The sequence below is a fragment of the Apium graveolens genome, chromosome 2 (genome assembly GCF_009905375.1).
Source record: "Apium graveolens cultivar Ventura chromosome 2, ASM990537v1, whole genome shotgun sequence".
Lineage (NCBI taxonomy): Eukaryota > Viridiplantae > Streptophyta > Magnoliopsida > Apiales > Apiaceae > Apium > Apium graveolens.
The window spans coordinates 37,099,660-37,113,738 of record NC_133648.1 but is presented as its reverse complement, the minus strand read 5'-3'; the positions used below and the strand labels follow the sequence as shown (position 1 = coordinate 37,113,738).

The window sequence follows — 14,079 nt, the reverse complement described above, 5'->3', positions numbered from 1 at the left end:
AAGGTTCCAATAATCCACTCCCTCATTGATACAATTTCGAGGAATACAAATAAGAGCTGTCAATTGGTGTTCCGCCACCAACTTCAAGTAAATGATCTACAAATATAGTCCAACAAACCACAATTTCTTGCACCAATCACCAGAAGATTAAAGACCCCAATACCGAAAAACTTTATACCGACCAATTAATAATTCCTGTGTATTGCCTAAAAGATTACATTATAACATCATTAGAAACACATACACACACAGACATCAAAATGCTAATTATCCAACAGCTCAACAAAACTAAATAGCAAATCAAGATTGTAACTTTAATTTCTTTTCAACACAAAACACTAGTTAGATGCACATATGATGTAAAATCTTTTCAACTCAAAGCTTTGTAGTTAAATGCTTGAATACATGTGTGTTAGTGTCCTTTGTAATTTCTTTTTCAACATCCGGCAAGAACAGAACCACCGTGTAGCTCCAGCCTCCAGGAAAATCATGACAATTCTTGAAATAGAGTGGAGTTGCATGTAAACTATATTTCTTCTATGTTGTAAGAGAATGTCATTCTCTCTTTTGTTTTATTCCATCCTCCATTTTACGACTGTGTTCTATCCCAATCAACTTGATCTTGTGTTACCTTAAATTTATGAATTCAGGGGCGCATATAGTTGTGAGTGCATATATAGTTGTGATTCTTAAGGTATTATGTGATTGTTCATCCCTCGCTTTTCCCAATCCCATTCCTGAGGTTGGGGGTGTCAAGTGTGCGTGATGAAGTGGGGGAAGTCAGATTAAAATTACATAAACAGATCATTGCGTAGATATGATAGTCATCATCTATAAGTGCAACTTTAGCTCGAGGTTATGCATATAGTTGTCATGGACTGCATGAAGATGGGCTTGGTGATGAAACAGATGCAATGGATATCCAACATAGTAATAAAACCTGTAATGTAGAAGATTTGAACCATACATAGTAATAGGATCGCACTGTGTTTTCTTTGTGCATCATACATAGTTTGAAATAAAACCTGTTTGTGCATAAATGACCTTCCTTCGCTGCAAATATTTACTAGAATGTAGAAACTTCAGCAATTCGAAACGTGCTGTTGTAATTTTGTCACCTCTGTCAGCTCCGGTTTACTCAGGGGCCCTTCCCGGAAAGCAGTAACCTTCTTTCCTTTGCTCCCGTGTTGCCAGTTAGGTGTTGCGAGAATACGCTGAATCGCCTTCACTCCCAATGGATTGTCGTTGCTCTGTTTCACAACACGAATGTGATACGTGAGCAACTTAGACAAACAAAGGACTGAAACACGAATGTGATACGTGAGCAACTTAGACAAACAAAGGACTGAAGTTCTAAAGAGAGCCTTACTGCATCACTACAATCAATATAGTTTGAGATGTATGAAGTCATACATTTTGACCCCTATAGTATCCGTCTTCATACCTTTTAACCCTTTTCTTGAGTAAAAGTCGATTTTACCCTCCGATATTCACCGATATGTCATTTTGGAGTAAAAAAGGGTTAAAAGGTACGATACTTAATACTACATGGGTCAAAAGATATGACTTCATACTTTTGGGGATAATGGTTATAACGGCTCATACTTTAGGGGCCAAAAGGTCATTAAGCCTATATCTAAAGTACGATGACTGCTTTAGGTTTTAATATATAGTTAAATAATGATCGGATAAGAATAAATAAATTATTTATTAATATCAACTAAACATTTATATATATTTACCAGTGTTCTAAAAACCGGTCGATTTAATCGGAGTTCGGAAGGTTCCCGTCTCGATTAATCGTTAATCGGGTCAAAGTACGACTTTTTGAAAAACCGGTCAAAAGTCGGGCAGTTCGGAAAAAATCGACCAAATCGGGTCAAAAATCAGCCGAATCGGTCAAAGTTTGAAATTAATAAAAAAAATGTTTTAAAAAAAATAAAGATTTTTTAAAATAATCATTAACATTTAACATATAATAATTAATATTAATAATAATATATTAATATATTGACTCTTTTACACACAGAAACAATCGTATATTCTTATATTCCTAAATCTTCTATACAAATCTCTAATTAATTATTCTCAAATCTCAATAGTCCACTTGCTTGCTCGATAAATTCACAATTTTGAGGTATTCTAAATTTATTCAATAATTATCACTTAAATATCAAGTAGGTAGTAATTTAAAATCTTAAGATTTGAATTTCTACATAGTAATTTCTAATTATCAAGTAATATTAGTGAATAGTCAGTAGTAATTAATTAGTATAAATTACTTAAATATCAATTATGGACTCGTCATAGTAGTTTTTTTATAAATCTTACTATTAAAACATCTATACTGAATTAATAATATGTGATTTTATTTTTGTAAATCTTATGAAAGATTAATGACATTTAAATAGAATTATTTTTTATTATTTATTAAATAAATTTCTTCCGATTAATACTCTGATCCGATTAATCATCGATTATCCAATTAATTACTGAAAGGTTCTTTCACCGAAAAATTCCGATTCCCGTTTTTTAGAACACTGATATTTACAATGAAAGATGCAACTCTTTTAAAGTAATGAATTTTTGTACGGGGTTTCAAATTATGACAATAAAACCGAGTACATGCAGAGGGTTCGGAAGGTGCGCATGAGAAACACACCTGCTTCAACATGAGTTAATTCCGGATGAAGTTAAAGTAATCATGAGTTCTTAAGTATGCGGTGGACCAGATGATATAAAATAAAATTAGGAGACACGATAAATCTCAAGATGGTATAAATTAATATGGTAAATAACTTCAACAAGTACGTGTTTGTTTATGCAATCATTTGGAGTCCACGGGTTTATAAATACTTTAATCACGACATTTCTGTACCAAGATCTTATCTTTCGGTTGTCTCATGCAAAAAATCGAGGCGACTTATGAAATTAACTCTTAAGAGAGACGTTCAACATTTGATACTTGTGATATTCGTAAAAAAATATTGAATTTGAGATTATAACTAATCTCTTATTATAATGTGTAATCTAATACAAATATGTAATTAATGTAGGATGCTACATCTTCATTTTCACTATCTTGCCTTGTTTTAATTGATTGTTTACGTGTAACACGTTTTTTCCGGCCAGAAAGAAACATGGTATATGTGCAAAAAATTATGGAATATATGAATATTAAAGATGACATAATTTCTCGTAATTTTATTTGAAATATCTTCTCTATACCTTTATTTCCTATGAACTATTACCAAAATATAATTGATGACTTAATTTTTCATAGGAATATTTCAAAAGTAAAATTGTAAAAAAAATATACAAACTCAAAGTACGAAAAATTAGGTCATTGATTATATTCAAATATTCCACAGTTTTCTGCTCATATACTGCATTCCTTTCTGGCTGAAAAAACAGATTACACTTGAACAATATAGAACAGCAAGGCAAGATAATGAAGGTATAGCACCCTGCATTATTAATGTATTTGTATTAGAGCACACGATATAATAGGAGACTAGTTATAATCTCGAATTCGATATTTTTTATCAAGATCACAATCATCAAATGGTGAATGTCTCTCTTAAAAGTTGATTTCACAAGTCTCCGCAATTGACCGCATGTTATCCTATTTGTATCTTTTGTCGTGTAATTAACAACAAGATGGTCAACCAGAATAATGAAAATTCTCAACTAAAATATTGAATTCTAATTATTATATAAACATCTCTGCTACCCTTAAGATACTGTTAAAGGAAACTTGTATAGTATAACCGTTCCGGAGGGATCTTAATCAATGAACTATAAAATACATCCTACACCGCATGACTTCCCAGTAAACATACATTCTGTAAGAGCTTAACAAGTCTTTTTTTTCCATAATTTCTAGCGGAATTTGACATGTGTAGTTCATTCCAAATGTGCATTGGGCAACCCGCAAAGGCGGATAACTAGCAAAGACAATATTAATACACAGTCACATAATAAATTTGTCCTGGAAGATATAACATGTATTAGATTAAACACTAACAATACAACAGAAAAAAGAGTAAGTTCTTTAGAAGTAACCTCAGATTCTTGCTAGCTAAATCACACCAGTTTGCCGCGTTCGTCTCCCATTCCATCGAGTAATAGATAACCTCCTTTAGATATCCTCAGTTGATCAATTTGGCATAATACAGACCTACTTAAAAAAGAAATAAAAATAACAAGACAGCAGTTTAAATTCCAAAGCTCTACAAAGAACATAGACTGCCTAAGAGTCAATAAACCGATGGACTTCACTTAAGAATAAAATGTTGAATTTCAGCAATAATACCACGTTACTTACCGATCACCAGCATATGAAAATTTTCGCCTCTTCCAGTTCCATAATGATCTTTCAGATTTCTACACGACTATTAGATCTAACCACAATGTCTGTATTCCAAACTTATGGCAAAATTAGACTGGAATATTTAATCATAATAGTTACACTAGGTACGGTATTGCTCAATCAGCTTCAATAAACTATAGGTCTCAGAATCTGGCCTAGCCCCTCCTAGAATCATTCTTCTCAGAAGATTTGGATCATAGATCTTGGCCTTTATGTACGCCTTAATTAAAGTGTTGTAAACGAAAGTATACTTGGTATAATTTGCCTTCTTTAATTCTTCAAATAACTTCTCAACAATTTCTACATCACCTTTTTCTGCAAATATCTCAGTCAATGAGTGAGTAGTCTCCAGCCATGGGGTCGACTTTCTGATCCTGGTAATTGTTGTAAAATCCATCCCCAATTCCAGGGTTTTAAGAGCTTCTTTCACTAAGCCTGCCTTCAAGCAACCAACGGCAAGGTGTCGAAATGTTATGGCATTTGGTTTGCACCCGACTTTGTCTATATCTCTGTACAATGCAGTGGCTTTGCTAATGAACCCATGTTTGCAGTAAACAGATATCAGTGAATTATATTGCTCAGTGCATGTCAATCCTTTATTTGTTTTCATTTCATAATAAAGCTCTTCAGATCGATTCACCTCTCCAACCTTACCAAATGCTTCGATCGCCAGCACAAAACTCTTTGAAGACACATGAGGACGTTTTTGCAAGGCACTCCAAATCCTTTCTAGTTCCTTCTTCTTTCCCAAGTAACCATATAATATAATTAGGACGTCAAATGTAGACCAATTTTTCCCTGTCATGCTCTTCTCTACGGCCTCAACATAAGCCTCGCATACAGTAAACAACCTTGCTACAGCATGTGCAGTCGCCAATATACAATAAGATATTTCATTGGGTTCAATCTTTGTATGTTTCATATCCCCATATACCTTTACCAACCCTTCGATGTTATGTTGGTTAGCTTCTAATTTTAACAAAATGTTATATGTAGAAACATGGGGAACCACATTATCAGCTTTCATCTGTGTGATAATTTTTGGAATGGCTTTTTTACGTCCAGGAGATAAATGGAGGATAATGAGCCGGTTAAAGATTAAGTGTGAAATAGAATAACCAAGTTCCCTCATTTTTCTCATATAAGCAAGCGAAAGTGTTATCTTGCCCTTATCCAAACACGCCATTACAAGATTGTTGTAAAGCAGCTCATTTTGAAACTCGAAGGGAACACAAGAAAAGAGCTTCTCACCTTGTGAAACCCCATGAAGCTTAGTAGTAAACTCCAACAGACATGAGTAGTCTAGTTCCTTTGGCATGTAGGGTTTTTCCCTAATCACCCACTCCATCACCTGTGTAACAGAAGCACAATATCATTTATAATCAGGTTTTTTCTCCTATCATACTATTAATTTTGCTGAAAATGTGCTATCCACATTTCTTTAAAAAAAATAGTTAAGAAAATGAACTCATTTAAATCTTAGTATGTACAAAATCCATTTCGTTACCCCCCATATTACAAAATCAGATACTGCTTAGAACTTTGAAGATATTTCCAAAAGGTGCTGATACGACTCCTTACCAATTCACATCTGACTAATCAACACAGAACAATGGTGTAAACTAACTAATTAACCAAAATTGTATAAGCATCATAACCGTAACTTCTACCTGAAGGGCACGTTTGTTTTGTTTACGCTTGCGCAAACGGTTGATTGTATAGAAAATATCTCCTCTGTGAACAGGGAAGCCATCACCCATCCAGCTCTGAAATGCAGAACAAACAGGTTCTTCTTTAGGGAGCTTCTCAATTCTCTTACACAAACTACTATGTGCTTCATTGTCTAGCTCGGGTGAGCTTGAATTGGTGTCTGGTTGGGTACACAAGTTATAATTCAAGGGAAGTGGATGTGATGTCCAAGAACTGGAAAGTGTTCGATTAAATGTCTGACAGGAAATATGTTTTCGGAAAGTAAGTAGTGCGCGCATAGTTTAAATAATTTGAAAAAGATTTTCGGGTGTGATGGACAAACTATATTTTGGAAAAATTATTGTGTAGAGTGTAGACCGAGACTGCTGGGTGATTCGAGCTTTTAACCATTTTTTAAAAAAGTCATTGAAATTTTCAATTGTGGACATTTTGGTTTAGACAAAATTTTGTTTTTAAATTTAGAGCAAATTATAGAATGATGATCATTAATCATTGTACAATTTATATATATACTAACTTAAAATTCGTGTCATGTATGGATGTACATTTTTTTTTAATATTATATAATTTTTTAAATTAAAATATTTTGAATTGATTTTTTTTTTAATTTGTTCATTATTTTTTTTACCTTTTTAAATGATATGACTTCGTGATAATTATATTAATACACGTATATGTTCATAGTTTTTTCAAAATATTATTATAGTGATTTTATAGTTTTTTGAGAATAAAAATACAATGTTTCTATTATGTTGGAACTTTAAAAAAATATTATTTTAGAGAGATTATTACTTAATCGATAAACTATAAGAGCTATTTGAAAAAGACAATAATAATTATTGAACAATATAATTTTATTAATCATTTATGTGTATTTTAAAATAATAATTATTATGTTTAGTTTAAAGTTAATTTTTGGTTCATATCAATAGGATACAAATTATGTTTAATCTGATATTAATTTGATTTATCTCGGTGTACTTTATTTTATTTTAGCCCGAGACCCATTACTACGACCGAATTCAACTAATTAAATTTAGTTTAATTTTAATTTTTTATGTCCGGATCAATAAGATAATTTTGTTTTAACCCGAATAATTAATATATATGATTTTATTTTAGTTGGTTTAATTATATTTTAATTATCTTGAATAATTAATATATATTATTTCGTTTATCCTATTTCAATATTATAATTTTTTAGATGGATCGATAATATTTATTATTTTTTCTTAAACTGATGCACATTATATCAACTAATTATATTTAATTTGCTTAAATTTATTTTAGTTTGAAATATCAATTAAAATAATATAGAACTAAACATGAATTAGAATTTAAAATTGGTAAAAGAATTTGACTTTAATATCAATTATTAATAATATAGAGTTGGACATGAAATATAATTTAAATTGGCAAAGGAAGTTGACTCCAATATCAATATGAATTAGAATTGAACGATCGACTAACTGACCAGTTAGATAAATAATTAATTAAGGGTAATTAAGTAATTTCAGCAAGTATCGACCGATTGACTACCAAACTTCTAATGTTTCATTTATTATAATATAATATAATATAGATTTGTAAAATGTAATATATCTCCTAGTATGAGAAGCAAATATTCTATAAATAAGATTATGATATTTATTTTTTCATCTGAATTTAAGTTTCGTTTATTGTCAATGTAATAATCAAAATGCAACAGACTATATATTAAATATGGAATCATGATAAAATTAAAATTTTAGTATATACCAATAAATTGACTAAAAAGTACATGTATAATTATTAGTTATAAATATTTAAGAATAGAGTACTAATGAATATGTAATTATATCTATACTATATTATAATAACCGGAATGAGATATATTTTAGTTTAACAGTTATCCCTCTGTTTTGGTTATTAAAAACAAAAATAATTAGTGTTAGACAGTTACTAAACTACTCCTACTAAATTATTAAACTGCTAAAATTAGTCTTTTTATCCCGTTAAATTATGATCAAAACGTATCATACTAAATTACGATAACGGTTTCGTCTAATTATTTTATTATTTTATGTTATAAATCTATAATTATTATATATTTATATAAATATAATAAAATTATTATATATTTAAATAAATAAAATTTTAATAATATATAAATATTAATGGCACCCGTGCATCGCACGGGATTTAAGTTATTATAATTAATGTGCGAGATGTAAGTAGTATATGTTATTAAATTTAATATTTAGTAATATTTACTTATAAGGGATAATTTAATAATTTTAAATTAATAAATTGGCTGAGGGAACCCTTTTAGTTACTCTATTATATATATAATAGATAATAGATTTCAAAATATTAGACAAAGTTTCAAATATTCAAAATGGTTGCTGACTTTTTTTTCCAACATTTTAAGATATTGGTTATCATCAACTGACATTAACTAATGTATTTCAAAATTTAATTTATAAAATGATAAATGTCGCTCAAAATTATTGACCATTATTGGAAAAGTATCGGTGAGCTTCAAGCATGATAAATATTATTGTTTAAATCACTTTTGTGTGAAAATATCTCAGGTATCTCAGGTACCAAAATACCTGCATTTAGATTTCGAATGTTCAAAATACCTGAACGCCTCAAACTTCGTTCAAAATACTTATTGAACGTGGAGATGTGTATTTACTTTTTTTGAAATTTAAGGAAGAACACCCATGATACACATCAGTTTTTGACTTTTTGAATGTGCATCTAAATGATGTGTATTCATTTTAAGTTTAAAGACGATGATGCTTATTCTTTTTAAGTATAAAATCGAACACGCATGTTCGTGTATTTTCCAAGTGAAATGAACAAGAATCTCTCGGATACATATATAACAGGTATTCTGAACAATTTTCAGTGTATTTAAGTATTTTATGCACTTGAACTCCAAAAATGAGTCATTTTGATCGTTTTTCAAATCTCTCTTCAATTTCACTTTTCTTCAATTTTAAGTAATTTTTTAAAAAATAATATTAACATATTTAATCTATAAATGACATATAACGTCAAAATGATGCAGATAGATGTATGAATAATTTAACCTTCACATTTATATAATAAGCTATTTGTGATTTATATCTATTTTTATCATTTTGACGTTACACGTCATTTATGGACAAAATATGTTATTACTACTTTATACAATATACTTAAAATCGGGAAAAAATTGAAAAAAAATCCCACTTAAAAGTGATTCATACCTTAATATCTATCCCAACTTGAAATGATGGATATTTTTTATTATTATAAAAGAGAAATATTATCATATTTGTTATTGAGTACGTGTTTTATTTATACTTTATTTATCTAGGCTAATAGCTATTCAAACTCCAAAATTAAAAGTTAGGAAATAAGAAGAAAATCTGTGCAACAACAATATTTTTTAACTCCAAATAAAAATTCATTGAATCAAATCATTTAATAGCATATATGTAATCAGAAAATAAATGCAATCAGCAGGGGAACATAAGCTCAAGCTAAGTAGTAAAACTACTCTATTCACACATAGCTTAACAAAACAAGACTTGCGAGAGACATTCTGACAGATAAATGTTTTTTTTAGACAAGTGAGTCAAGATATTTCTCTCATTTATTTTCATACACTTTTCAAATTATGTGTGATGTGCATTTAATTTTATATATTTTAAAATTTATCAAAAATAGTAAAATTTTATAATATAAAAATTAACTACATCCACTATTTTATTCCATTACACTAACTTCATACATTAAATTTTAATTAACCTCACTATTTTATCCATTTTTTTTATTTTTTCTCCTAACATTTCATTTTTTTTAACCGGTCAAATAAAACATATATTTTTAAATGGGACCGAGGCAGTATATATTTAGTGGGATACGGAGAGTGCATACAAAGGAGATACAGTAACACCCCAGCATAGTCTCTATCATCACCCCCAGTATATATTTAATGCTGCTAATTATGTGGGCTCTCAAAGGCTTTTGTCCTCCCATTGTGGGGTTGTTGCTTACTTTATGCAAATAGTAGTTATTCCTGTAACATCTGCTTCATTTTGTCTAATATCTGCATGCTCTACATATAACGTACTCATAAAGTAAGCATTAAACAAGAAAGTAAGGAACCATGAAGCCCGACATTTTATTTAGTTTAGAACCTTTTAAACTACACCTGCAATACAGTTTGTATTAGGGAATTTCATTGTTTTAAGGCTTCAAGAGAAATATAAAAAATCAAACGTATTCGAGGAAAGAATTTCTACTTTTTGAATAGAAGAAACAAGGTTCTGCAGAAGATCTTCTGTTTTTTTGTGTTTATTAATTTGAATTGGAGCCTGCAGGCACTTGGCAAGAACTGATTCCGGCATGTTACCCGGGACGTGGATATCTTCATTGCAACTGATTTTGATCCCCTTATTAAGATTGATTTAATAGTCTTTATATTAATTGTGTTGTTATATTGCCATTTGCAGGAGCCAGTAAGAGGGAGTCTGCAATATAAAGAAATGGGATATGATCATTTCCTAATTAAACACCACAAGAAAAAAGGACAGGTAATTTCTAATGATTTTCAGAATTGGTATATCAAATATTGCCTCGAACAAGTTAAAACGAATTAGATATTGCTACATGGCAGAAGAAATTTAAGTGTCAAAATTAAATGTAACCTGAAGTTAATTTGTCTATGGTTAACCTGTTTCTGAATTTTATTAACTTGATCACTTCATATTGGTTCTGATACTTTCTGCTGTGTGCGGCACAGTAACAAGTTAAATATGATCATCAGTTATTTCTCTCTTTTAATGCATGAATGCAATTTCCAACTTAAAAACCAAAGTTTTACGATCATCTGCAACCAGTAACGAGAGTGATGGCAACAAGAAATAAACAAAAAAAAAATCGAGAAAAATTACAGTGTAGATCGCGGATAATGAAGACAAAGGATTTATCATTTATAACATTAGTCCCATACATACTTCAGTGCAATGATTTATCCCCCTCCTTCACTATCTATATATATATATAGCAGTACAAACACTTAAAACTTTCAATACCCATAAAGCAGAAAACAACAATGTTTCTAAACCACAGATGAAGCAGCCAAAGACATCATACAAATTCAAGACTGAAGTTGTAGATTATACATTCAGCTCCCTTATTATAAATTATAATACCACATAATAACATATGCTTTCTTTTCATAAAGAAAGACACAAACAATCTGCTTTATTAGGGGCATTGATTCGTCGTCCATTTGATCTTCAACACTTGCACGGATTACAGGTGCAGTTTGATCCGCACTTGCAGGCATGCCCTCCTTCAGCTCCAAAGCTCATCTCAGAACCCTCAGCGTACCTGTTACCCCATGAAATCCAGTCATCCAAACAAAAAATATAATGTTTCTTCTATCTTCTTAAATTAAAATTGCTTAATATCGAATCACATATTTATTACATACATTTTGGTCGGTGCAACACCGTCAATCAAGGTTGTTGCAGCTGAGACGTTCTCCACATCAGGGTACATACCGCATCTGCAATTAAAAGATTTCAGCTAACCTTATAATTTACCTCCAATATATAAGACTCGAATTCGAAGCTAAATAATTAAAAAGCACGTAAAAAATACGAAAACGTATTTAAAAGAAAGAATTACCCGTTGCAGCCATTGCCGCACTTGCAGTCAGAACCGCAACCGCACTTTCCTCCACAGCAAGACATTTTTGTTGGATAAAAGAAGTTCTAAACAAATATGATTACAGTATAAAATATTTTGTATTAACCACAACTTATTATTTTGGCATTGTCATAAACTCTCTATTTATAATGCAGGGTGGAGAGGGAAGAGTGAGTATACACCGTACACGTGTACGAATCACGCTGCAAGTTGAAGGAACAATTTTTATTGACCTGCCGTAGTGCTGTTCATAATTCATTGATAGTATTATTGTGATCCCAAACCTTATCAATCCAATTCTTGGGCCGATAAAGATTAGTTTGCTTTTAAGTCGAAAGTGACATTGCATGGTACATAATAAAAGCCCACTGATACAAAGTTAGCTTTATACAGGGAATATTAGTACTGACAGGAGCCATTGAATTTCTTTTATGCCACTTAAAAGAAATTATATAATATTTTCTTACACTAAAAGCATCCACATCTATCCATTATCTATTTATACTATAATTAACGGAACATTAAAATGGTATTGGGTCGGTCAGTACTTGTTAAATTACTTAATTACCCCTTCATAATCAATTATTTTAATTATAATATATTAATTAAAACATCACGCTACAATAACGGCAACTCCTGTATACAACAATTATATGTTAATGTTTACAATAAGATTGGTCATTGATACATTGCATACAGATTCATTGAATCATGCACACAATATCCTAACAGATCTTTAAAAGGATACATTAAACAAAAATAACAAAAAAAAACAGAAGTACTTGACCTTTGTTGTTTAATTTTTATTATTTACGCCTAAAATATGGTATGAATATTTTATTCAAAGTCTAATTATTTTGAACTAAAAAGTTGTTTTGTTGAATCAGTCAAAAAAAATCAAAACTAAAATTAAAAAATAATTCGTTGATTGATATAATGACCCCGGCTTAAAAGGAAATAATATATACTATTCGTCCGGATTTAAACAAAAATATACTATTGATCCAAGGTAGGCTAAAATAAAATAAAATACTAGAAATACTATTCATCTAGACTTAAAAAAAACTATTGGTCCAGATTAAAATAAAATAAAATACTAGAAATAGTTAGTTGGATTTGTTGTATCAGATTAAAAAAAATAACTACTGAAGCGCTTAAAAAATTATGTTATTGAAAATTAAAAGAGAATGATAATTCGTTGGTCGATATGATGACATTGGGTTAAAATAAAATAAAATAATAATATAATATATAGTACTCACGCATATTAAAACAACATAATATTCAAACTGGGCTAATATAAAATTAAAATAAATTAAATTAAATTACTTAAATTTGGTTGATAGAACGAATTTATATAATTACAGGGTTTTTTAATATTCATACTATTTTATTAACATAAAACTATAATAATTCGTTTGTTTATATAATAGCGTCGTAGTAAAAGGAAATAATATAAAGTGTTTATCCTAACTAAAAAAAGATTTATACAATCAATACAAGATAAACCAAAATTACAATAAAAAAATTAGATTACCTAAAATAAAAATAATATATATTTTTATCTTGTTAAAAATAAAATAACAAGATAGGAACAAAATTCATATCTTATAAATTACAATTCAAAATAAATCTAGAAAATGTATGTATACTATTAAAAACAGTCGGTGCATCGTACGGGTTCTAAGCTAGTATATATAATACAATAATAAGGGGTTTGATGAACAATTTAATTAATATGATGATTATACCCTTACATTAATATCTATATAATATTTATTTCACACTTATTCTCACAATTAATATATATTAAATGACGCACGATTGATATTTATTTCACACTTATTCTTACAATTAATATATATTAAATGACACATGAATAATATATTTCATCACTATGATTATGTATTTAATTACAAATATACAATTATTTAATTATACATGTATTATTATGATTATGTATTTAATGTTTATGTATTTAAAATCTGTTAAATTTGCATGATTAATATACACTAGCATAATAACCCGTGCGAGGCACGAGTCATTTTCTAAAGTTTTTTTTATGCATCATGCAATTATAATGTTTGTAGAGCAACTCCAACAATATTCTTATATAGGTTCTTGAGTCAAATTTTAAAGAAATGGAGATAAAAATTTTCTCCAACAAGCTCCATGTCCTCCTCTATAACATAATATTAGAACATTAGGAGCCTCACTTTTAAGAGTGAATATCCCCTCAACTATTATTATATTATATTTTTCTTACCCGTTATTTTATATTTAATGAATGAATATAAACAGGG

General features: G+C 29.6%; 2 protein-coding genes across 3 annotated transcripts; both read right to left on the bottom strand.

The window, feature by feature from the left end:
• Window positions 1-580: 580 nt before the first annotated feature.
• On the bottom strand, window positions 581-6,414 carry LOC141707297 (pentatricopeptide repeat-containing protein At1g07590, mitochondrial-like). Of its 2 annotated transcripts, none has more exons than XM_074510383.1 (4): window positions 6,043-6,414; window positions 4,328-5,723; window positions 4,066-4,183; window positions 581-1,250 (listed from the first exon to the last, which is right to left on the bottom strand). In XM_074510383.1, the coding sequence occupies exons 1-2, from the start codon at window positions 6,358-6,360 to the stop codon at window positions 4,473-4,475; spliced, it is 1,569 nt and encodes a 522-aa protein (XP_074366484.1). In that variant the 5' UTR covers window positions 6,361-6,414; the 3' UTR covers window positions 581-1,250; window positions 4,066-4,183; window positions 4,328-4,472. The 2 variants fall into 2 exon arrangements, with proteins under 2 accessions (XP_074366484.1, XP_074366483.1); XM_074510382.1 differs by having other exon boundaries at window positions 582-1,250; window positions 4,066-4,180.
• Window positions 6,415-11,028: 4,614 nt separating this feature from the next.
• LOC141707296 (metallothionein-like protein type 2) lies at window positions 11,029-11,911 on the bottom strand. The gene is made up of 3 exons (XM_074510381.1): window positions 11,756-11,911; window positions 11,559-11,633; window positions 11,029-11,455 (listed from the first exon to the last, which is right to left on the bottom strand). Exons 1-3 carry the CDS (start codon window positions 11,818-11,820, stop codon window positions 11,362-11,364), a joined length of 234 nt encoding a protein of 77 aa, XP_074366482.1. The 5' UTR covers window positions 11,821-11,911; the 3' UTR covers window positions 11,029-11,361.
• Between the last annotated feature and the right edge of the window lie 2,168 nt (window positions 11,912-14,079).